The sequence below is a fragment of the Adiantum capillus-veneris genome, chromosome 24 (assembly GCF_014529385.1).
Source record: "Adiantum capillus-veneris isolate H3 chromosome 24, ASM1452938v2, whole genome shotgun sequence".
In the NCBI taxonomy this organism is placed as follows: Eukaryota; Viridiplantae; Streptophyta; class Polypodiopsida; order Polypodiales; family Pteridaceae; genus Adiantum; species Adiantum capillus-veneris.
This window is the reverse complement of record NC_140954.1, coordinates 2,522,154-2,545,566: the sequence shown is the minus strand read 5'-3', so window position 1 is coordinate 2,545,566 and position 23,413 is coordinate 2,522,154. Positions and strand designations below refer to the sequence as shown.

The 23,413-nt window shown below is 43.9% G+C and overlaps 1 protein-coding gene and 1 pseudogene across 1 annotated transcript in view; one reads left to right on the top strand and one right to left on the bottom strand.

The window, feature by feature from the left end:
- LOC147425836 (uncharacterized) overlaps positions 1-10,765 on the top strand; it is a 32,912-nt gene extending 22,147 nt beyond the window's left edge. The window contains exons 4-5 of the mRNA XM_086498049.1: positions 9,945-10,081; positions 10,175-10,765. Coding sequence (XP_086354175.1) covers positions 9,945-10,081; positions 10,175-10,355 — 318 coding nt within the window. The 3' untranslated portion in view covers positions 10,356-10,765. The remainder of the gene's footprint in view (positions 1-9,944; positions 10,082-10,174) is intronic.
- A 1,103-nt stretch (positions 10,766-11,868) lies between these two features.
- LOC147425835 (thioredoxin-like protein YLS8 pseudogene) lies at positions 11,869-13,345 on the bottom strand (annotated as a pseudogene).
- Between the last annotated feature and the right edge of the window lie 10,068 nt (positions 13,346-23,413).

Genomic DNA, 23,413 nt, shown 5'->3' with positions numbered 1-23,413 from the left:
AAAGGATGGCACATTCCGCATGTGCATAGATTATAGATCTCTAAACAAGATCACAATCAAGAATCGATTTCCAATCCCTCGGATTGAGGACATTCTTGACAAGTTACAAGGAGCAAGTGTTTTTAGTCGTATAGACTTGAAGAGCGGTTATCATCAAATCCGCATAGCTCCTCAAGATGTGCATAAGACTTCATTTAGAACAACCTTCGGGTTGTATGAATTCTTAGTGATGCTTTTTGGACTCACTAATGTACCAGCCACATTCAACAGAATGATGGATAGAATCTTCCACTCATATAGAAGCTTCATAGGCGTTTTCTTTGATGACGTCTTAATCTTCTCAGAGACGGAAGACGAACACTATAAGCATCTCGCCTTAGTGTTTGAAGAATTACGCAAACACAAATTATTTGTGAATGCTAAGAAGAGTGAGTTCTTTCTAAAAGAAATCCACTATTTGGGCCATATAGTATCTTACAATCAGGTGAGAATGGACCTTGATAAGATTCAAGCAGTTGTAGAATGGCCTACGCCAACTACAGTACATGATGTACGAAGTTTCCTTGGCCTCTGTTCCTATTATCGGTGTTTCATTCGAGCTTTTGCCGCGATAGCAGGTCCCCTCCATGACTTGACAAAGAAGCGGATTCCATTCCATTGGGGGTTTGGACAAAAACAAGCTTTCGAAAAGCTTAAGTATCTACTCAGTCACGGACCTGTTCTCACCGTCCCTGATCTTCGCAAACCTTTTGAGGTATACTGCGATGCATCTGGAGATTGTGTAGGAGCAGTTTTGAACCAAGAGGGTCACGCGATACTCTATGAAAGTCGGCGCCTTAAAGATGCAGAGTTGCATGTCTCCATATACGAGAAAGAGCTAATGGCAGTAATCCATGCTCTTTCCATTTGGAAACACTATCTCTTAGGAGCTGATTTTATTATCAAGACAGATCATCAAAGTCTTCGCTACTTTCTCACACAGAGAAAGTTGTCAGAAAAGCAAATGAGATGGGCCAACTTTCTTTCAATGTTCCATTTTCAGATTTTACATACTTCTGGAACAAAGAATGCAGTTGCAGATGCTCTCTCCAGGCGTCCAAAGATCAATGCACTAACAACAATTTATCATGAGGAACTAGAATCTATCAGCGAGATGTATCCTCAAGATCCAGACTTTGCCACAATTTGGGCAGATCTTCCAGCTGGTCACTCAAAGCCACCTTATTCCATCAGGGACAATACACTTTATCGTCAACAAGCAATATGCATAGCTCAGCCCTTACGACAGAAGGTGATGGATGAAGCACATAATTCTCCTTATGGTGGGCATCGGGGAATTGCTTCCACCACTAGTGCCCTCGAAAGGTATTTCTTTTGGCCAACACTCCGTACGGACATTGAAAAACATGTACGTGAGTGTTTAGTCTGCTAAAAAGTAAAATATGACAGACATAAAGTTTATGGCAAGCTTCAGCCTCTCCCTGTGCCTAACACACCATGGGAAAGTATTGCCACGGATTTTATTACGAATCTTCCTCGATCCAAGAATGGAAATGATGCAATCTGGACTATAGTAGACAGATTCAATAAGCAAGCACATTTTCTTCCAGTAAAGAAGACGATCAAAGCTGATCACATGGCTAGAATATTTCTAGCTTAGATTTTTAAACACCATGGATTGCCAAAGACTATTGTCAGCGATAGAGATCCCCGCATGACTAGTCTATTTTGGCAGGCATTGTTTGAAAACTTGGGAACTAAGCTTGACTTTTCATCAGCTTATCATCCTCAAACAGATGGTCAAAGCGAAATCGCTAATGCCACTGTTTTAGATCTCCTCAAGTGCTATGTTTCGGAACGACAATCCGAATGGGAACAATACTTACCAATCGTTGAGTTTGCGTATAATAATACCATACATTCCTCAACTGGTAAAGCTCCCTTCGAAATTATTTATGGGAAGCCACTCTTACTTCCTATTATGGTTACCAAAGAAAACATCTTCGCCGCAGATGAATTTGTGCGCAATATTGATATTGCCCATCAACAAGTAAAGCAGGCGATTCTTCGTACTCAAGAGCAACAGAAGAGAAAAGCAGACAAGCACAGAAGGAATCTCAATCTAGAAAAAGGACAATATGTCTTGCTTCGGTTTGAGAAAGCTAGATTGAAAAAGCGGGTCGGCAAAGGGAAAGTTGTCAAACTTTCCCATAGATTTTACGGCCCTTTCAAAATTACAGATAAAGTCAATGACGTGACTTTCAGATTGGATTTGCCTTCTCATTGGCACATCCATAATGCTTTTCATGTCAGTCTCCTCCGACCATATGTTGGACCTCCTCCAGTGGCGCCAATACAAGAAGATCCTCCAGAAGTCGAAGAGACTGAGGAAATCCTTCAACCTGAACAGATAATACACCACTCGGAGAGACAACTCAAGTCGGGGAGTTTACATCGAAAGTATTTAGTCAAGTTCAAGAATTACACTCCTTTAGATGCAAAGTGGATGACTGAGTCTGATCTTAAGGACTACCCAGACATCTTGCTCAATTATGTTGACGCTCTACAGTTGAGGTCAACTGTTTAGAACCAAGAGGGATGTAACTAAGTCAGACTTTGTAAATAATTAATTTATTTACGATAAAAGAATTATCTAATTAGTTGTGTGCACATCAGAATAGATTTAGCAGTTTTGGGGCCTCAGGTGCGCCCAAGTTTGGGCCAGTGCACCTCAGGGAGACCCTAGCAGAAAATACCCTGAAGCCTTAGCGATTGGGAAATCGGGTCTTCAATGAAGGGGTAGATAGTAGCCTCAGATTTCAGGCTCAAAAAATTACGCGCGCTAGTGCAAGCACAGGAATGAGATGGGGTCCTTAGAATAATAACCCTAAGGCCTGAATCATTTTACGGCCTTACGATAAGTCAGTTAAGGTATTTTTAAATTTTCTATGCCGGACCACATGACCGGACAAGTGCGAACAGGTAATGCCAGAGCAGTGTCGGTACGGCATTGCGCTGGGGAGTAGCTAACAATTGTGTGTGCAGTTGTGAGTTAATTTGCACATTTCATTAATAGCCTAGGGATTTTTAAAAGTGAAAGTTGAAGGGTTTTTAAAGTTATTAAGTAAGTGTGCCACTTTTTAAAAGTGAAAGTTGAAGGGTTTTTAAAGTTATTAAGTAAGTGTGCCAAGTGGCACACTTACCAATGCAAACTAACTCTCTCTCACTCTCACTCTCACCCTCTCTCTCTTCTTAGCGCCCCCTCTCCCTGATGGCTATTTAGGAGGCCCTACTTCCCCATTTTCAGTGTTGGCAGTGCTCCTACCCCCCCTATTGTGAGTATGCCCTACGCATTGGAGCCCTCCATGGAAGCTTGAGAGCAGCCCCTTGTGACATATGTGGTGGCCTCGTGCTCCCATTGTCTAGAACAAGGGCTCTCATAGCCATAGCCAGCTTTTGGTGAGGTTTCATCGCGAGAAGTTGCAGTAGGCACTCTCTTCGTAGAGTGTGGTGGCTGTAAATTCTCAGTTTTCAGCCCTTAATCACCTCCTTTAGGTTGAATTTCAGCAAAATACATATAAAATCTAGTTCTTCTCTACCTACACTACGCGTACACCAAGTTTCGTGAAATTCGATTGTGGAAAAGGTCTCTTTTTCGGCTCTGGAAGGTGCTCAGGTAACATTTTCAGGTTATGTGCAGAAAATTACAGCAAGCATGTGTGCGTGCATTTTGCATGTTTCTCCCTTGTTTTTGTTGCAGGAATAATTATGCATTAAGGGACTCAGTTAGCGGAAGGTAGACTCTCATTTTCGAGAGCTTTCGTTGAGTTTTGTGGAAGATAGACTCTCGTTTTTGAGAGCTTCCCAAAAATCTCATAGCAGAGGGAAGATCCTCTCAGTATTCAGAGAGTAGCGTTCGCACTCTCTCAGTCAGAAGCAGAAAGAAAGAATAGAGGACGGGCTATTGCCCCGTTCTTGTGCTTGTAAAGATTCTCCCTTAGTAATAAAGATATTCTCTTTATGGGGGGGGACCAACCCATCTTCTGGTCCCCAATGAAGTGTCAAGCTTTTCCTCTCTCTCTCCAATTCTCTTGAGTATTTGAAGTACAATTAAAAGTCAGTTTACGCTTCCGTATTTTTGTGACAGGGACAGTGGGCATCCCTGCTTTACTCCAACGGTGGAATGAACAATGTCGGAATCCCCTTCTGGAGTACGTACATAACTAGTTACTGACCCGTATAAGGCCATGATCCCCCAAATAATCTCTTTGGGGACCCCTAACTCTTGCATCGTGGCATCAATCTGGCCCTTGGTACTGTATCAAAAGCTTTCTGAAAATCCACAAAGCAACAATACATCCTTCTCCCGCTTGCTCTTCCTTCCTCAATAATGGCTCTGAGCGTCAGAATATGATCTAAAGTGGAATAACCCCTCCTGAATTCAGCTTGTCCTATTGCCCTTATGCCCTCATTCTTTGCCCATCTACTCAATTTTTGTTCAAGAATGGATGCGTACAGTCGGGTCAATGTGTGTCCTACCATAATGGTACGGTAGTTCCCGGGTATCATAGGATCCCCTGACTTGAAAATAGGTACGATAGTAGATAATTTCCAAGATTCAGGTAATCCTTCACACATGACCCGATTAAACAGACGAGCAAGGACTTCTGAAAGTAGATCCCTGGCATGGATCAGATGTTCTGCTACTAAACCATCATGATCATATGCTCTTCTTGTCTTCATCTTATCAATGGCTTTTTTCACCATTTCCGTAGTAAAGAAAGTACTAGTAGCAGGGCATGGCTCTAGCGGATCTGGTAATGGAGGCTGTCCAAATACCATATATAACGATGTTACATATTGACCCCAAATCTCAGGAGAAGTAATTGTCGGAGGCGGTGAGTGCTCGTGAAATAAACGCCAGGCCTCATGTGAGTCCTGACTCAAGAAGAGCTGATATAAATCCTTCTCCAGTTTGGCTAAAAATGCCCTTTTATGCGATGCACTATACGCCGAAGAGCAATCCGAGACTGCTCTTTCTGGACCTGGGTTCTCGTCTCTCTGCATTCCTCGTCATACCAACTGTTTTGAGGCATGTCCCCAGATCCTCTCTTCTGATCAGGTTGAGTATGTGGGTATGCCTCTTGTGCTGCTCCATGTAGTATCTCTGTTAACTGAGAAGTAATCTCCTCTACAGTATATACTGGCTTGGCTGCCCACATCCTATTATAGATCTTTTCCACATAGACTGAATCAGTCTCTGGCGTGAAAGTATATCTTGTGTGTGTCTTCTTCCTTTGTACTTGAGAGGCATTGTATTGGAAGGAGATTGATAAGGTCAAGAGAGCATGATCCACCACTGCAATCCCACCCGGTCTGGGTCCCACCTTAAAGTCCTTGATACTAGAAATAAAGCTTGGTGAAGTCATGACATAATCCACTGTACTAGCCCCATGCCTGTGCGGGAAGCATGTGAATCCCCCAGATAAAGGGAAATTCTCTAGACCATTAAGTATGGCCAAACCATGTATAGTTGCCATCTCCATGAGATGTCTCCCATATTTAGTGTGTTCTTTATCCTGTGAGTTTCTAGTAAGCCCCCTCTGTGATAAATCCACTTCTTTGAGCATTTCCTCAGAAGTATCATAGAATACTACTTGAGAGTTGGCCGTTCTGGCATTAAAGTCTCCTAAGAGAACGATGTCTCCATCTCTAGAGAACTCCCATATGTCATTATTCAATATGGAGAAAGGGGACTGTCCTTTAGGTGAGGAGTAGACTGATGTACTTGGAGGGAAGTAGCATATAGCGATATATAGAAATCTACCTGTCTCGGCTCTCATTCTCACCCACATATGCCTTGCTTGCTCATCTTTCCTGATAATCTGTAGTAGTGGTTTCAGCTCCTCTTTAAATAAGACTGCTACTCCTCCTGAACCCCGGCTACCCCGTAGAGATCTCTTGTCTGGTCGACGAGCTGTTTCCCATAAATAACCCTTCACATGTGGCATAAGCTGTCCCGGTATCTGGTGTGTCTCTGAGTAGAAAACTATGTCTCTGTCCCTAAAGCTGTCTTCAAAGGCACCTACATCTAGCCTATATGATCCATTACAATTCCACGCCGCTATCCGGAGCGTCGCCCCATAGGTCTCGCACCGTCATGATGAGCGCTTTTCCAGAACCACTACTTTCCCTCCTCTATAAAAGGCGATTTTTCCCTTTTCTCTTGTTGCCCTGATCTCTGGCATCAACTCTTGCATGTGTGCCACTTGTGCCAATGTAAGGTCATCTCCCAGGAAAATACCGGTTTTCTTAAGAGTTGGCCTCTTCTTTAGAAATTCTTTCCTTATTTCTATATTCGGGAAGCGGAGAATAAGTGCCCTATCCTTTACGTTTCCCTTCTCATCAATTCCTTTCTTGCCCACTCTCCATGCACTTGTGTGAGTAGGCTCTGTGATGCCCATGCGTTGTAGCAGTTCCTTCACTTCTTCATCTACATTCTCTTTGTCTTTGACTCCTGTGACCCGCACATGTAGAGCCCGATTCTTCCTTTTCTGCTCTTCCTGCTTCATCAACCTTTTCTTGTGTCTTAAAAAGACGTTCCGCCCATGAAGATGCCGTTTTCGATTTCTGTTCATCTCCTTCCCGTAGAGCTTTCATATGATCCTTCATGTCCTCGAGCTCCTTCAACACCGAAGGTTGGTCGTCTGCCTTCTCCTTAGTTGTAGATTTGCAAGCCGCAAGTTCTCCTTTTAGCTCCTCGATTATTGCATCTTTTTCCCCCATGTGCTTTTCCATATTTGTTCTCCATGCTTCAAAACTTGCTACTGCCTCATCGAGTTTCTTTTGCATAACGCATTCTGTTACATTTACTTCGGCCTTGATTAGGTTTCGTAATTCCGTTTTCAAGATCTGAATTTCCTCATTCTGTGTCCCCCGGATCTCTCTCCTTAGTTCTCTCATCATGTCTCCATACATGGAGTTCCTGTAGCTCTCAGCGCTCGCGTGCATTTCCTTCCTGATGTCATCCCTCATATAGTTTAGCTCTGATTTGAGCATCACCTGGACCTCCTCCATCATTAGCTCATCATGTATCTTGGAGGTTTTCCCAACTCGTAAGGATCCTGGTGATAGTACAATATCTCTGTTTCTCCGTTTAAATGTAGCTGTTGTTTTTTTTTGGGGTGGTGTAGCTATCTACACCCGGCCCTTCCCTTTCGGTAGGTGGATCGATCGAACCCGAGCCACAAATGTGGGGTAGGGTACCTTCCACACTATCTCGCACGGGCAGCTTCAAATGGGATCTACGGTTGAGGTGATTCGGACCGTAAGATGCACATTTGGTAAATTCGGGTAGGCTTGTAAATTCGGGGCAATCCGCACCCAATGTCTTGAACCCGCGACCTCCCCACGGCGAGCCATGTGCACTAACCACTACGCCCACATGCGTTCGTTGAAATATAGGGGATTCGAGTATCTCATATTGTAAATGTGGGGCGATTAGTAAATTCGGGCAGACTAGTAAATTTGGGGCGATTGTCAAATCTAATTGTCCACGATTGGTGCGCCCCGCGTTTTCCTCCTTCACCATTGATCCCATTTGACCATGCCCGTGTGATATAGTGATGAGGGTAGGGTACTAGGGTACTAGGGTGAGGGACTGAGAATAGGGCAAAACTTAAAAGTTTAACTTAAAACTTAAAAGTTTAACTTAAAACTTAAAAGTTTAACTTAAAACTTAAAAGTCTTTAAACTTTAACGTAGGAGGTATGAGGACTTTCTACGCGTAGATAAATACAAAAAAAGGGGGTGCTGGGGCGCGTGTAGGACAGGACTTTCTGCGCGAGCTGTAGAGAGAGAGAGAGGCTGGAATCTGTGCCTGCGCGTGGCTCTCTGTCTTGCATGTAGTGCCTACGCTCCTCCTGGCTCCCTGCCCCATGTGAGTTCCTCTGCCTTACGTGCATCTCCTCTTCCCTGCGCCCTATGTGGTTTGTGCACGACCTGCACTTGCTGCCCCTGCATTGTATGGTACCTTGCGACCTGCAGGGTACAACAGACCTCTGCTCTACGCCAGTGGACCTTCCCCTGAGAGAGAGAGAGAGAGAGAGAGAGAGAGAGAGAGAGAGAGAGAGAGAGAGAGAGAGAGAGAGAGAGAGAGAACGGTGGAGTTCTGTTCTTAGATACACTAGCCTCAAAGACTGGTGCCCCTTTCGATATTTCTTTCTTATTGATGCTTCCCAAGGTACAATGTCCAAGGGTCCTCTCTCTGCAATGCTCCCAAGCTAATCTGCTAGAAGAGAGGCCCTAGCTCTGCTTATAAACGTTTACAAGGGGGCCCAAAAACAGGGTGCCCCCAAAAGCTGCAAGTTCCAGGTGAAACGCTCTGCTAAATTCCCACGCAAAAGCTGTGCTGCTGTTGGCCGTACGTGGTAGCCGGCAAAACATGGTGGAATTTTTGCTGAGCTGTTCATTGGCCTTAGCGTGAGTTTGTCTTCAATTTGGTCTGGCCTCTAAAGTGGGCCATGTACAGTCCACTAGGACCATGTGCCACGTCACAAACTTGTGACATGTTGACAATACGAGCGTGGTTGTGTGAAGAGGATAAGCTCGGGGACTTGGACGAAACCACTTCAAATCAGCCTGTACAAGTCCAAATCAGCGCCAAATCTGAGACACAAATAGATGACCAGCCAACTCTCTCTCCTCCAGACTACTTTTACACCTCTAAATCTGGGTCTACACGCGATTAAAATGACGGCTCTGAATCTGAAATTTACTGCAGCCGATAAACAACCTCTCCGATCTTGGAAAACTCGCGCCAGATGCTCGAAAACTTGCACTGGATGCAGTAATACCAGATGTTTATCAAAAACAGCAAGCTATCTCCTCTTTGAAGCCTTAAGAAAACCATTGGAATACACCGCAAAAATGCTTCAAGATCTGATGTAACACGGGAGCTGTAATACTATGTTGGATGTGGCAACGGAAGATGGACGGATATGGCTGAAGACAGTGGCAATGGGTGCACAACTTCTCGTATTCGATGGTGGACAGGAACAACCTCCGAATGTGGAACCTCCGAGAGCAACCCTCTTGTGGTGATCTCCTAGATCTGCAAAGGCGCTGTAGGAGGGGTCACCTAGGGTAGGAGAAGGCAAACAGGAGAGGACTTGCAAAAACGCTGAGACATAGAGAGGCAGATCTAGAAAAAACACTAGTAAGGAGGAGACAGAAAACACTGCTAAGAGTCTCTCTCTCTCTCTCTCCCCCCCCCAAATGCTGGCGTACACTGCTAATGCACAAAATGATAATACAAGTGACCCCCGAAGCCCCCCCCCCCCCCCCCCCCCCCCCCCCCGCCCCATATTGGGAGTCAACTGGGTTGCCCGACCTTCCCTTAAAACCCCATGACCTAGCAAAAGGGGGGCAAAACTGGGAAAACATATGAATGGGGCTGGTAGCTGGCACAAGGGCATTCGGGGAAAAATGACGTAGTGTTGGGGCCACCAAGAGGCACACAAAATGACACTGCCCAGTACAGGGTGGGCAAAAGGTCCTCCAATGATCTGTGAACTGTTTGAAGGATTCATTGGTGATCCTCTCTGAGATCATGAAGGGCCCATAATATCTCATACTTAGCTTTGGATACTGCCTCTCCTTACCCTTCCATCTTTCGCAATCAGGCCTTCTTGAACTTAAGAACTTACTAACTTTCTATTATACCATACAAGTACGCACAAAGTCATCCACGTCCTTCTGTTTTCATTCTTACTTCTGTTCAGCCTTAAATCATTGTACTCTTTGTGTTGCCATGGACTGCTTCCGTTATTGTGAAATGGAGGGAGTAGTCCTAACTAGAGCATTGAAGTTAGGCTCTGACATGGTGTATATTTGAAATGTAGCTATTATAAATTATGTAATTAATTTTTATTGCTCTTTTGCAGATATATTTCAAAGCTACCGATCCTTTCAGTGAACAATGGCAGAGGGCATGGATTATTTTGGCTTTTTGGAACATCCTTACCTTTGCGGTACTTAGCGTAATTTGTGCCCTCTGGGCTCCATCTCAAAACTCTACGAGGTGAGTACCCTATATTTATCAAAACTTCCTAAAGTGGATACGACTTTGATACCAATGGATTGAATACAATAAGAATGTCTGATGTTGCAATAGGTATGCCTACTCTGATGATGGTGGAGAGAACTTCGATGATGAGGATGCCCTTCCTCTGAAGTCAAGCACAGGTTTTGAAACTGAGAAGCCTAGCTTGAAGCCAGAGAGAAAGGAAAGAAAGTCTGTGAATACTGATGTATTCAGTCTGGATGATGACACGGAGGAGGATAAAAGAGAATAGTTCTGTTTGGGGACTCTTTAACTTTCAGGTGCTCATCTCTTGCGGTCTTGCGGATGAGGCAAACAATGGGGAGCAAGAGGAGAGAAGAGCCACTTGAGTTCAGGTGGACGACAGTTTCAGAGTTATCATGTCATCAGCAGTAACTTCCTCTTGAGCTTCTTCAGACTTTGTGCTACAATCCTCCATTTTTGATAATTTTAGTGACTCATTGCTATGTTCTATCCCATGTATACAAACCAAAATTGTACTTGCACAGGCACAGCAACATGAGAAAGCTTATCATAACGCTTGATCTGCATTAGGTGGGTCTCATTCTATGTCATACAAATTTCGTGATTATTTTCAAGGCTGCTTTAATCTTTGATTGTAGAGGGCAGGCTATTATTGAGGTAAAAATAGTTTATGATGTTGCCATTGGGACCTGTTAAGAAATAGGTTTTGTTTCATTTTCACTAATTCTGGGAAGTATATGATCTTGTGCACTCAGTAATTCACGGCAGCTATTCTATGTGCTCCTCTGAGTACTCTTTTAATTGCCCTGCGACTCGGACCCACAAAAGACCACTCTCTCTGAAGGCAAAAAGGGTATTGGAAAAAAGCTGTGAAATTAAGGAAGAGTTAAATGATTTGAACAGATGGCAACTCCAACCTTTTCTCAAAAAGAGGAGCCCTCAATTTGCTAAATGTGACTATAAACTTGAACTTTGTCAAAGAAAATGCTCTAAGTGAGCAGGATTTTCTTGTTGCAGTGGTCCATAATTCAAGTTGAGAAGCACGATGTTGCACACTAATTTGGTTATATTATATTGATAATTTTTTTTTTGAATCTCTTTTTGGGATTTTAAATACATAGAATTTGGTTGAGAATTGGGTTTCGGAAACCGGAAGTAGTAGTATTTTGGGGGTTTGATGAATACGTGAAAGTATTCTTCACGAGGGCTTGGTTTGACCTAAATCTCTAACTCCACACTCTCGATGCTAGGCATCAAAAGGTTGAAATTGTAGGAAATATTTGATCATATTGGATCCAGAATTTTTTATATTCTCCCATGTATGGTTATTCCATCTGCTCTTTGTAATTTGTTTTACCTTTTGACATCGATAAGAAGGAAGAGGTTGTTGACACATGTCTGCTTAAGAAAAAGCCAACAAGAGTATTCATGGGTGGCTTGTGTTTTTTGGATGGTGGTGGGGTAAAAATAGGTTTCTTTCTTAGAGTCATGACAGAACTGCATTAGCTCGGAGGGAATGAAGAATGTATAAAATAGCTTGGAGTCGATGAAAAACCATATATACCTTCTTTTACCGACTGGTTTTCATACATTATGTGGTTCTGAAAACCAGTTGGTAAAAGTCTTCTTAGAAGGTATACACATGGGGCATATCATCCCATGAGCTTGATAATTGTTCTTGTGCTTTTGTCGAGTATTATCAAGAAAATAATTTAAAACAAACACTTTAAAGTCCAGATATGGAATCACACTAGTGTTAACACGCCCTGCCACATCATGGACTAGATACGAGTTGCTAGCGTAACATCTGCATTTGTGGGGTAATCCTTTGGTGAAATCACCAAACGAGGCCCTTTCCTTGCAACTCTATAGACCGTCTCAACAATGTCAATAAATTCTTGCTTGTCTTTTAAAGCCCAATTGATTTTGTTATTGTTACCTGTCCCCAAATCAACCATGATATGCTCATCGTGGAAGAAAAACATGACAGTGCAAGTGTTGTACAACTGCTATGCTCTGTTAAAGTCCGGTATTTCTGTAATATCCGCCACATAAATGTCTGCAAATTTTCTTTATACTTTCCACAACTGATGCCAGCACCTCATCTATCTGAAATAAATTAAGCAGATAGCACGGATTTAAAAAGGAGGAAACAAGAAAAAGACCCAATGAAAATCAGTATATCTGCAGGATGAAATAGTGATCAACAAAAGCTAAGTCAACTAAAATGGAAACCTACAAGAGAGAGAGAGAGAGAGAGAGAGAGAGAGAGAGAGAGAGCACGGTGGGGGATGGAGATCCATCCAACTTGAAAAGGTTTGGTTGGCGTATTTGTGCCCCGGGGGTCGCCCTTGACAAGTTGGCTGAGCGATTTTTCATGGAGGCCTCCGAGGTCACCTTTCACTGTCCTCTAAGATTTCATAGGTATTTCAGATCTTGAGCTTCAATGCTAAACACACGTCACAGACTGTCAAATTTTTACTTCGTTAGCGTAGTAGCAAATTTCAAATCTCTGCCCTCTCATTAACCCACGTGTCCGACTTTCAATCAACAGGTTTGCTTGTTATTTATGCCGTTAAATATGGCTGGTATGCTTTTCGACAATGCTACGCCATCATCCTCTGGCCCTATTTGACTGTGGGTACCTCCACCCTGTGTAGTCTCTTGGGCCTACGTCACCTGAAGTAACAAGAAAGCGCATCTCCTTGCTCCATGTGTCTTGGCCTTTTCAACGGCACGCACCAGCTATAACGCAGGGCTCTCTATAGCTTTCTAAAGCCAAGGTAGGAACGCAGCCCAGCCGCTAGAGGCTATTGAAAAAAGCTGTCATGCTTGGGACTGTCTTGGAGGCTTGAGTGCCACGTTTTGAAAACAACCAGTGAGGGCCTCTCTTCAGATGGAATCACCTATGCATGCATCTTGAAGATTTTGGCTTTGAAGGCATGCAACGGCAGGGAATCTCTCTAGATGGGCTCACCTTCACCTTTCTTTTGAAATCATGCGGCGTCTCTGGAGCAGTAGGCAAAGACAACAATTGGAATGCACTGATTGCGATATGTGCGCAAATGAGAGCAAGCCTTAAAGCTCTAGGCTGTTTTCAGCTGATGCGACGCGAGGGCCTCTTTCCAGTTGCACCTCTCTTCAGATGGAATCACCTATGCATGCATCTTGAAGATTGTGGCTTTGAAGGCATGCAATGGCAGGGAATCTCTCTCTAGATGGACTCACCTTCACCTTTCTTGTGAAAGCATGCGGCATCTCTGGAGCAGTAGGCAAAGACAACAATTGGAATGCACTGATTGCGGTATGTACGCAAACGAGAGCAGGCCAGAAAGCTCTAGGCTGTTTTCAGCTGATGCGACCCGAGGGCCTCTTTCCAGTTGCACAAGAATTCACAACTATGTTGTTAGTCAGAGGCTCTTGATAAAAGGCGTCGTGCTTAGCACTGTCTTGCTCAATATGTATGCAAAGAGAGGCCTTCTCTCCAGATGCAATCACCTACGCATGCATCTTGAAGGCATGTGGCTCTACGCAAGATGTTGCTATGGGCACAAAAATTCACAATCAAATTGTTAGTCAGAGGCTGTTGACAAAAGATGTCGTGCTTGGCACTATCTTGGTCAATATGTATGCCAAATGTGGAGCGCTTGAGAAAGCACAAAAAGTGCTTGATGAGCTTCCTGTCCAGCACTGATTGTGGGATGTGCGCAAGAAGAGCAGCCCCAGAGGCTGTCATGCTTGGCAGTGTCTTGGTCGAGATGTATGCCAAATGTGATGTGCTTGAGAAAGCACAAAAAGTGCTTGAGCAACTTCCTGTCTTGAATGTTGTCTCTTGGAATGCACTGATTGTGGGATGTGCGCAAGAAGAGCAGTCTCTAGGCTGCTCTTTTCAATAGAAGCAAAGCATCGAAATGCATTGGTTGCAGGTCCAGAAAGCTCTAGAATGTTTTCCACTTCCTACGCACAGTGTGGACTCTTGGAATCCACTGATTGTAGTATTTTCCACAAGAGAAAACTCTAGTCTGTTTACACCAATTGCAATCGCGTACGCGTGCATCTTGAAGGCATATAGCTCTACGCAAGATGCTCTTATGGACACAAAAATTGAGAATGATATTGTTAGTCACGGGCTGTTGATCACCTATGCAATCACCTTTGCGTGCATCTTGAAGGCATGTAGCTCTACGCAAGATGCTCTTATGGACACAACAATTGAGACTGATATTGTTAGTCACGTGGTGCTTGGCAATGCCTTGGGCGATATGTATGCCAGATGTGGTGCGCTTGAGAAAGCACAAAAAGTCCTTGAAGAGCTTCTTGCCAGGAATGTTGCCTCTTTGAATGCACTGATTGTAGTATTTTCCACAGGAGAAAACTCTAGTCTGTTTACACCAATTGCAATTGCGTATGCGTGCATCTTGAAGGCATGTAGCTCTACGCAAGATGCTCTTATGGACACAAAAATTGAGACCGATATTGTTAGTCACGGGCTGTTGATCACCTATGCAATCACCTATGCGTGCATCTTGAAGGCATGTAGCTCTACGCAAGATGCTCTTCTGGAACACAACAATTGAGACTGATATTGTTAGTCACGTGGTGCTTGGCAATGCCTTGGGTGATATGTATGCCAGATGTGGTGCGCTTGACAAAGCACAAAAAGTCCTTGAGGAGATTCTTGCCAGGAATGTCGCCTCTTTGAATGCACTGATTGTGGGATGTGTGCAACAAGAGCAGGGCCAGAAAGCTCTAGGATATTTTCAGTGGATGCAAAGCATTGGAATGCACTTGTCCCCATAATACACACAACATGAAGCAGATGCAAACGGAAGGCGTTTCTACAAATGCATTCACCTATGCTTGCACCTTGAAGGCTATTGACCTTATGCAAGCTGTTGACATGGGTGAGATAATTAACGAGAAGATACCTGGTCTGACGTTGTTGGTAAGGGATGTCATGCTTGGTAGTGCTTGGTTGATATGTATGCCAAATGTGGTACTGTCACGAAATGTCACCTCTTGGAAATCACTGATTGCGGGATGTGTGCAATAGGAGCAGGGCCAAAAAGCTCTAGGCTGTTTTCAATGGATGCGAAGCATTAGAATGCTGTGGTGGTAGGATACACACAACATGAGCAGTGCCAGAAACCTCTAGGCTATTCTAGCTTCCTATCTGGAGTGTGACTCTTGGAATGTACTGATTGTGGGATTTGCGCCATAGGAGAAAGCTCTAGTTTGTTTTCACCACATGCAATCACCTACGTATTCATCTTGAAGGCATGTGGCTCTACGCAAGATGCTGATATGGGAAAAAATTCACAATTATATTGTTAGTTAGAGCCTGTTGAAAAAAGATGTCTTCTTTGGCATTGTCTTGGTCGATATGAATGCTAAATGTTGCTCTTGAAATGCACTGATTGCGGGACGTGCGCAACAAGAGCAGGGCCAGAAAGCTCGAGATTGTTTTTAGCGGATGCAAAGCAAGTGTATCTCCATAAATTCAATCACCTATACTTTCGTCTTGAAGGCCATGCTTACATTTTGGGCATGTGGCTCTCGCAAGTGCTGTAGGAGCTTTTTGTACGGAGTATGGACTCTTGGAATGCGCTGATTGTAAGATTTTCCCCAGTGCAATGGCCAGAAAGCTCTTGTCTGTTTTCAGCAGATGTCATCTCTTGGAATGCACTGATTGCAGAAAGTGCGCAACAAGAGCAACGCTAGAGGGTGTTGAAAAAAGCTGTCGTGCTTGGCATTGTCTTGGTCGGTATGTATGTGAAGCGAGGCCTCAAGGGCCTCTCTGCAAATGGAATCACCGAAGCATGCATCTTGAAAGATGTGGCTCTATGCAAGATGCTGATATGGGCACAAGAATTCACAACTATATTGGTAGTCAAAGGCTCTTGAAAAGAGATGTCGTTCTTGGCACTGTCTTGGTCGATATGTACGCGAAGCGAGGCCCTCTCTCCAAATGCAATCACCTACTCATGCATCTTGAAGGCATGTGGCTCTACACAAGATGCTGATATTGGCACAAAAATTCACAATTATACTATTAGTCAGAGGCTCTTGAAAGGAGATGCTGTGCTTGGCACTGCCTTGGTTGATATGTATGCAAAGCGAGGGCCTCTCTCCAACTGCAATCATCTACACATGCATCTTGAAGGCATGTGGCTCTACGCAAGATGTTGATACGGGAACAAAATTCACAATTATATTGTTAGTCAGAGGCTATTGAAAAAAGATGTCATGCTTGGCACTGTCTTTGTCAAGACGTATGCCAAATGTGGTGCGCTTGAGAAAGCACAAAAAGTGCTTGCTGAGCTTGTTATCTGCCAATACTGATTGCTGGATGTGCGCAAGAAGAGCAGCTCCAGAGGCTGTTGAGAAAAGATGTCATGCTTGGGACTGTGTTGGTCAAGATGTATGCCAAATGTGGTGCACTTGAGAAAGCACAAAAAGTTCTTGAGGAGCTTCCTATCCAGAATGTTGTCTTTGGAATGCAGATTGCAGATGTGTGCAAGAGCAGTAGCTCCAAAAATCTCTAGGCTATTTTCAAGGGATGCAAAGTATGGGAATGCACTGGTTGCAGGATATGCACAATAGGAGCAGGGCCAGAAAGGTCGAGAATGTTTTTCGGTTCCTACACAAAGAGTGGAGTCTTGGATTCCACTGATTGCAAGATTTGCCATAGGAGAAAACTCTAGTCTGTTTCCACCGGATGCAATCACGTACGCGTGCATTTTAAAGGCATGTGGCTCTACGCAAGATGCTGATATGGGCACAAAAATTCAGGCTGATATTGTTAGTCAGGGGCTGTTGATAAAAAAAGATGTCGTGCTTTGCAATGCTTTAGTCGATATGTATGCTAGATGTGGTGTGCTTGAGAAAGTACAAAAAGTGATCGAGGAGCTTCTTGCTTAAAATGCCATTTCTTTTAATGCACTGATTGCGGGATGTGCGCAACAAGAGCAGGGCCAAAAAGCTCTAGGCTGTTTTTAGCGGATGCAAAGCATTGGAATGCATCGATTGCAGGATGCACACGTTGTAGGCTGTTTTCACCTATACTTGCACCTTGAAGACTTTCACATGGGTTTCATAATTTACAATGAGATGTCTAGTCAGGGCTTGTTGGGGGTACAATGTCATGCTTGGTAGTATTTGATCAATTTGTATACCAAATGTGGTGTCCTCACAATAGCACAAAACCTTCTTGAAGCGCATCCTCCCTGGGATGTCGTCTTTTGCAGCAGGTTAAGTGCAGGAGATGTCCAACGTCATTGATGCAAGGAAGTGCATTGGTGATAGACATTCAATCACGTGGTGAGTAAGCATTATCATTTTTTGATTTTTGACACTGAGAATGTAGTTAATGAACACACCGAAAATTGCACGCTGTCGTGGGAATGGCACGCTCCCTCGTATTATAAAAATAAAAGAGGACTGTGCAAACTCCCCTATGCAAGGAGACTTCCATGTTTTCTTTCTTTTTGAAACATAAAAATGGAACAACAAATAATTAATAACATCGACATCTTGTATGATCATGAACAATGAGCTTGAAAAAACTCTAACACTCCTTATGGTTTTTGGCGAGGTACCCCTGAGAAGCACTATGATCGATATCCAATTTATGTGGAGGTACACCTGTGGACCACGACGATTGATATCCCAAACCCTCTCAGGTAGAAAAAACTAAAACGCTTTCATGAAATATCTCTCTCTCTCTCTCTCTCTCTCGTTTCCAATATTTTGTTCGATCTCAATTCAATGCCAACTCAACTAACGAAGCACTCTAGTTTTTGATGGCCAAGCTTGAAACAATACCTGACGCTCAAAACTGCAGAAGAAGCCGTACAAGAAGACGCAAATCAATGTGTTATTGAACTCTTGTGTTCTTCTTTCCCGTAAATTCACGAACCCTGTTTTATGGTTGTGGTTTCTATGATAGCTGAAAGTTCTACGCTAAGTATGAAAAGTTTGGAGTGTGCTGAAGGGCTACAGCCGCAGGAAGAGAGAAGGCCAGCGTTTGCAAGGAGAAAACAGCCAACGCTGGGTGAAAGGAGGTGTTGCTGTGAAATTTCAGCTATGAAGATGAAGCCGCTAGTGATGCCGGATGATACCAAGACCTAGTGCGCGAGTTCCATCGCGAAGAAGTGCCTATGCAGCGAGTTTCCGTCGCTACAAGCCGCTCTTTTTCTTTTTTCTTTGTTTTCAATCCATAAACGTCACAGATGAGGCTGATTTACGAGAAGGTACCCAAGAATACACCTTTTCTTTGTGTAGGATTGGAAGAGAAGGTTTTTCCGCGTGGAGATCTCTTCCAAGAAGTTGCTGTTCGAGAGTGTTTTTCAAGGATACATCGAAGGTAGCATCGAGACATCGAAGGTAGTGTTTTTCATGTTTTGAGTGTTTGATTACAGGAGTAATTCCTCTTTGCGAGGAAGTAGGAACAGAGGAAGGCATGAGCCTCTAATGGAGAAAAGTGCTATGAGAAATTAGAGCCAAATCAGCCCAAGGGTTTTGTACCCGAGTTTGGGAAGTAGATCCACGGATCCAAGAGAGGTAGACCTTGAGATGTGATCCGAAAATTGAGTTTTTTTTACGAAAGGAGTTTGTGTTCGGTAAAGCAGAGTTATTGTGCAGAAAGAGGACTCTGGGAACAGAGTCGGAAAAGAGTTGCAGGGATACCATGCCCTGAGTTTGGAAGGTGAAATCCAGAGGCGATAACCTTGGTTCTCGAGGATTCGAAATGAGGAACGGAAGTTCTTTGGAATAGGGTTCTGTCCTAAAAATAGGAAGCTGAGGCTTTCAGGAACCATCAAGTCTTATTCTAAAACGAATGTGGTAATACGTTCGGTTCAAGTGCTTGTATAGACTTCTCCTCAGTAATAAAGATACTGTTACGGGGGACCAATCCATCTTCTGGTCCCAAAAAAAAAATAAAAAAAAAAAATATATATATACTGGCTTCAATATTAAGTATAAATTCTATTTATATGAGTATATTCTATATTGTCATGAGCTCCCGTTTGTGACAGTGCAGACACTCTAACCTTCTATATACGTCCTCCTAGGGGGTGCTGGGTCGTCTCTATGAAATGACCGAAGCTGATACAAGTGGGACGGACTCGCCCTTCAGTTTTAAATCAAGGACAAACTCTTTATCCTTCTTGTTCTTCAACGTAGCTTTTCTCGCCTATAGTCAACCACTGCGTTGTTCTTGTGGAACCAAGGGATTCCTAAGTTCTTGTGCCCTAAATACCCTGACAATACAACCGTAATTTGTCAATGACAAGTGTAATGGCAACATCCCATCCGTGTGCCGCTAGAATGGCCTCTACCAGTGGTCCCATTTCCTCTGGCGTAATTCCAAGTGAAGCTGCCTCTTTGGTTGAGACGAAATTAATCTTTGCTCCTCCATCGAAGAAAATAAGGGCTTTGTAGTTTTGCACTTTGTCCCATGCTCTGCAAAGTTCTCTACTCTCGTCCATCTGATCAGGGTCGGTCCCCACAAAGTCTGCTACTAGTCCTGCTTTTGTCTTCCCTTTCCTTCCATGCTCTTCTGCTGCTATAGAGCTCTCTAGTTGTCCTCAGGGTGCCTTTTGGGACACTGGGTCAACACATGCCCCATTTCTCCACAATTGAAACAGTTCCCCTCCTTGAACTACTCAGCTTGCTGCTCTGCTGACAATCGAGGGCCGCAAGGTTTCTTTTTCTAAAGCTTTCCCCTTCTTCTATTATCGTTGTCGAGTTCTCTCCAGTCCAAGTTGTCAGAAGTTGATTAGTGGGATACGTAAGAGTACCCGCATGCATTGCAAACCCTTGTTTGGCATGCCCCATTAGTCGTTGCATGGACTCGGACTTTTGTAACAGACAATAATCCCGTATCTCTTTAGGTAGACCACAACAGAATCGCTTAATCTGTTGCTTAAAGGTGATCTTTTTGAAAGAAGAGGCCGGTAGAAAAGTATCCCAGAATCTCTGACAATAGACATCCAATGTGTCTTCCTTGGTCATACGCAAATAATTCCAAGCTGTGATCAAGTCATGTTCGTACTCCTGAGTGAGCCATGAAGAAGTAAAAACTCCCTTGAACTGTAGGCACTTCGTTGGTGCTTCCCTCCGTAACAGTAGGGTAGACCACCAAGTTTGCACGTTTCCATAAGATAAGAAGCCGCCCTCCTAAACTTGGAGTGCTCTTAGTAGCGTCCTCCCAAGAAGGCTATGTCGAACCGTTGAATGAAAGCGAGGGCCTTGTGGGTATCTCAAAAACCAGAAAAAGTATCAAAGTTTAATGCTTGCCCACCCTCTTTGAAATCCTTCGGTTTCTTACCCTTATCCTTGAGAAGATCATACTAATTGGCTCTTTAAAAATACTTACTCTTTGTAGAAAACATCTGCTCATCGAAGTCCAAACTCTCAGAGGAAGAAAAGTCTTTGTTTGATCTGTCAAAATACTTCCGAGATCGCTGGTGGGATCTGCTCTTCTTTGCCTTCTTCTTGCCTTTGCTATGTCTCTGAGTCTTCTCCTCTTCCTGCTCTTCCTATCCTCCTCACTGGAGTCAGAAGAGGAAGAATTGTCTGAGCTGTCAGAAGAGGATGAGGATGAACTAGAAACACTCTCAAAGCGCACACGCTTCTTTGTCTTTCATGCATTCTCGAAAGTAGATTTCCGACCCAAGTAGCTAGGATACTCTGCTCACGACTCCGTCTCCTCGGTTGCTTCTTGATCTTCATGAGTCGACTGACTTGCCTTTCTACTGCTTTATCAGATTCATTCTCCAAATACACCCTCTAAGTAGGTGTTGCCGACATAGGCGCCTTCTTTAAAGCCGACTTCAAAGGTGAAAGGATGGCCGTACGCCATTGGGAATGCATTTCGTCAATCATGTGCTTGGTAAAAAAAAATGCATACTAAGGATCTTTTGAATACCGGAGCATCTGCTGGGCACAGGCATCAACCTGATGTTGACACTGCATCTTGTCACAAACCGGTGACGTGGTGTGGCCATTTGGGCAGCAGAAAACACACACACACTCTCTCTGGCAGGCAGTCCCGAAAAACGCATGTGCACTGCTGGCGTGGTAGCAGTGTACGGACCCAGAATTCGGGGCACCATTGTAGGAAATGCTGTCGTGGCAGTAGCGTACGAAAAAGGAAGCTTTTTCTTCTACACAAATCCTACGCTAAGAAGCTTTTTGGAGTTGCTTTAATTAAGCAAGTCTTGGGAGAGGAAAGCTTTATTTTTATGAAGCTTTTAATTTTGAAGCTTTTGGGGCTTTGCTTTTGGGCATCCCTTGTAAACAAATAAATAAGCGGGTAGGGCTCCCACTTCTCAGAGCATCTGAACACAGAGTCTGAGAGTGAGACCCTTCCCACTCCTTGTGCTTTGAGTTGCAGATTAATACAAAAAGAAATATTGAAAGGGGCACCAGTCTTTATGGCCAATATCTCTAGGCACGGAACTCCGCCCGGGCCGTGTCGAATCGATTGTGAACTATGAACTGTTTTGAAGTGAATCTCTGTTGTGTCGCGGTAGAATCTTGACTTGGAGAGTCCAAGTTTGTTACAGTGGTATTAGAGTACGGCCGATTTCTCTTCTACCGGGAAATTCGATCCTTTTCTCGCGACACTTATGGATTCAAACAAAGATCAGTCGACTTCCTCTGCATCTAGGGATGCGGGAAGAGATAACGACGAAGATTCTCACGAGGAGTATGGCTCGCCTCGGCCTACTCAGGTGGAGATTGAAGAGATGGAGCGTCGACGATTGGTTGACGATACGACAAAGTTGATGATCAATCTTGCGAAGGATACCAAATTTGCAAAATTTTTGACACAGATATCCTTTGATGAAGTGCACTCTCAGTGGTGTAAGGCCACATAACCACCCCTCAAACCGGCACTCAAGAACCTCCTACTCCGAGGATGCTTACAGAGCAAGAATTAGAAGAGGTGGCTGATACGCGGGCGGATTACCCAACTTTTTGATGCAACCAACAAAGCCAAAAAGCACGACAAAAAGCAGAAGAAAGGAACGGACCTCCCGGGTTATCTGGGTCATTAATTTGCTTTTGCCTCGGCAAAAAAAACAGAAGAAGCGTGTCAGATTTGAAGAAGTATCTAGTTCTTCTTCTTCTTCTTCTTCTGACAGTTCTTCTAGCTCTTCTGACTCGAGCGAAGAAGACAGGAAAGGGAAAACTCGAAGCAAAAAGCAAAGCTTCGGAAAGGGCAAGAAAAAGGCAGGCACCAAAAGAACAGGATAGAAAGGCCAGAGAGTTCGAAAGCAGCTGAAGAACGTGGCAGGAAATGCAAATGATGGTACCACATTGTGTGGGGCTCGAACCGAATCAGATGAATGAAAGTACAAAAATTTACCGCATTTAGGGCAAAGTGAAAGATCTGGAAGCCCTTATTTTCTTTGATGAAGGAGACAAGACCAACTTCTTTTCACTTGAACTAGCGGCTCGATTTGGAATTACGTCCGATAGGCTGAGGCCACAGGCGGAGGTAGTTCTAGTGGCACCCGGATGGAATGTTTTTATTACACCGATCATTGGTAAACTTCGTTTGCAACAACAGGGGTGTTTAGGACACGAGGATTTCTACGTAATTCCCTTGGAAGGTTGTGACGTCCCGCTCGAAATCCCTTGGTACCACAATAACAACGCCGTGGTTGGCTATCGGGCCGAGAAAGTGACATTGACAAATGAAGGGCACAAAGATTGTACTTGATGAAATTCGATTTCTTTACTCGATTTTCTGGAAATAATTGAATGATGATTGAAGATCGAATATGTTTTGGCCTTGATAAAGAACGCCAAGATTTTGGCCTGCCAGGCGAGTTACCACCCGCTCGTCCTGAAGATCATATTATTGATATGATACCTGGAAGTACACCATCGAACCGGCCACCTTACCGTGTGAGCCGAGCCTAGAACGAAGAAATTATGAACCAAGTGAAAGACCTCTTGGAAAAGGGTCTTGTCCAGCCTAGTACTTCACCATACTGCTCTCCAGTGTTGTTGGTTTTGAAGAAAGACGGATCTTGGAGAATGTGCATCGATTATAGAGCTCTCAACAAAATCACCATCAAGAACAGATTTTTGATTCCTAGAATCGATGATATACTTGAACGACTTCGAGGATCCTCGTGCTTTAGCAGGATCGACTTGACAAGTGGATATCATCAGATCCGAATCGCGCCGGGAGAAGTCTATAAGACAACCTTTCGACGACTTTTGGGTTATTTGAGTTTTTGGTGATTCCTTTTGACCTAACCAATGCTCCTCCGACATTTAACCGGATGATGGACAGGATTTTTC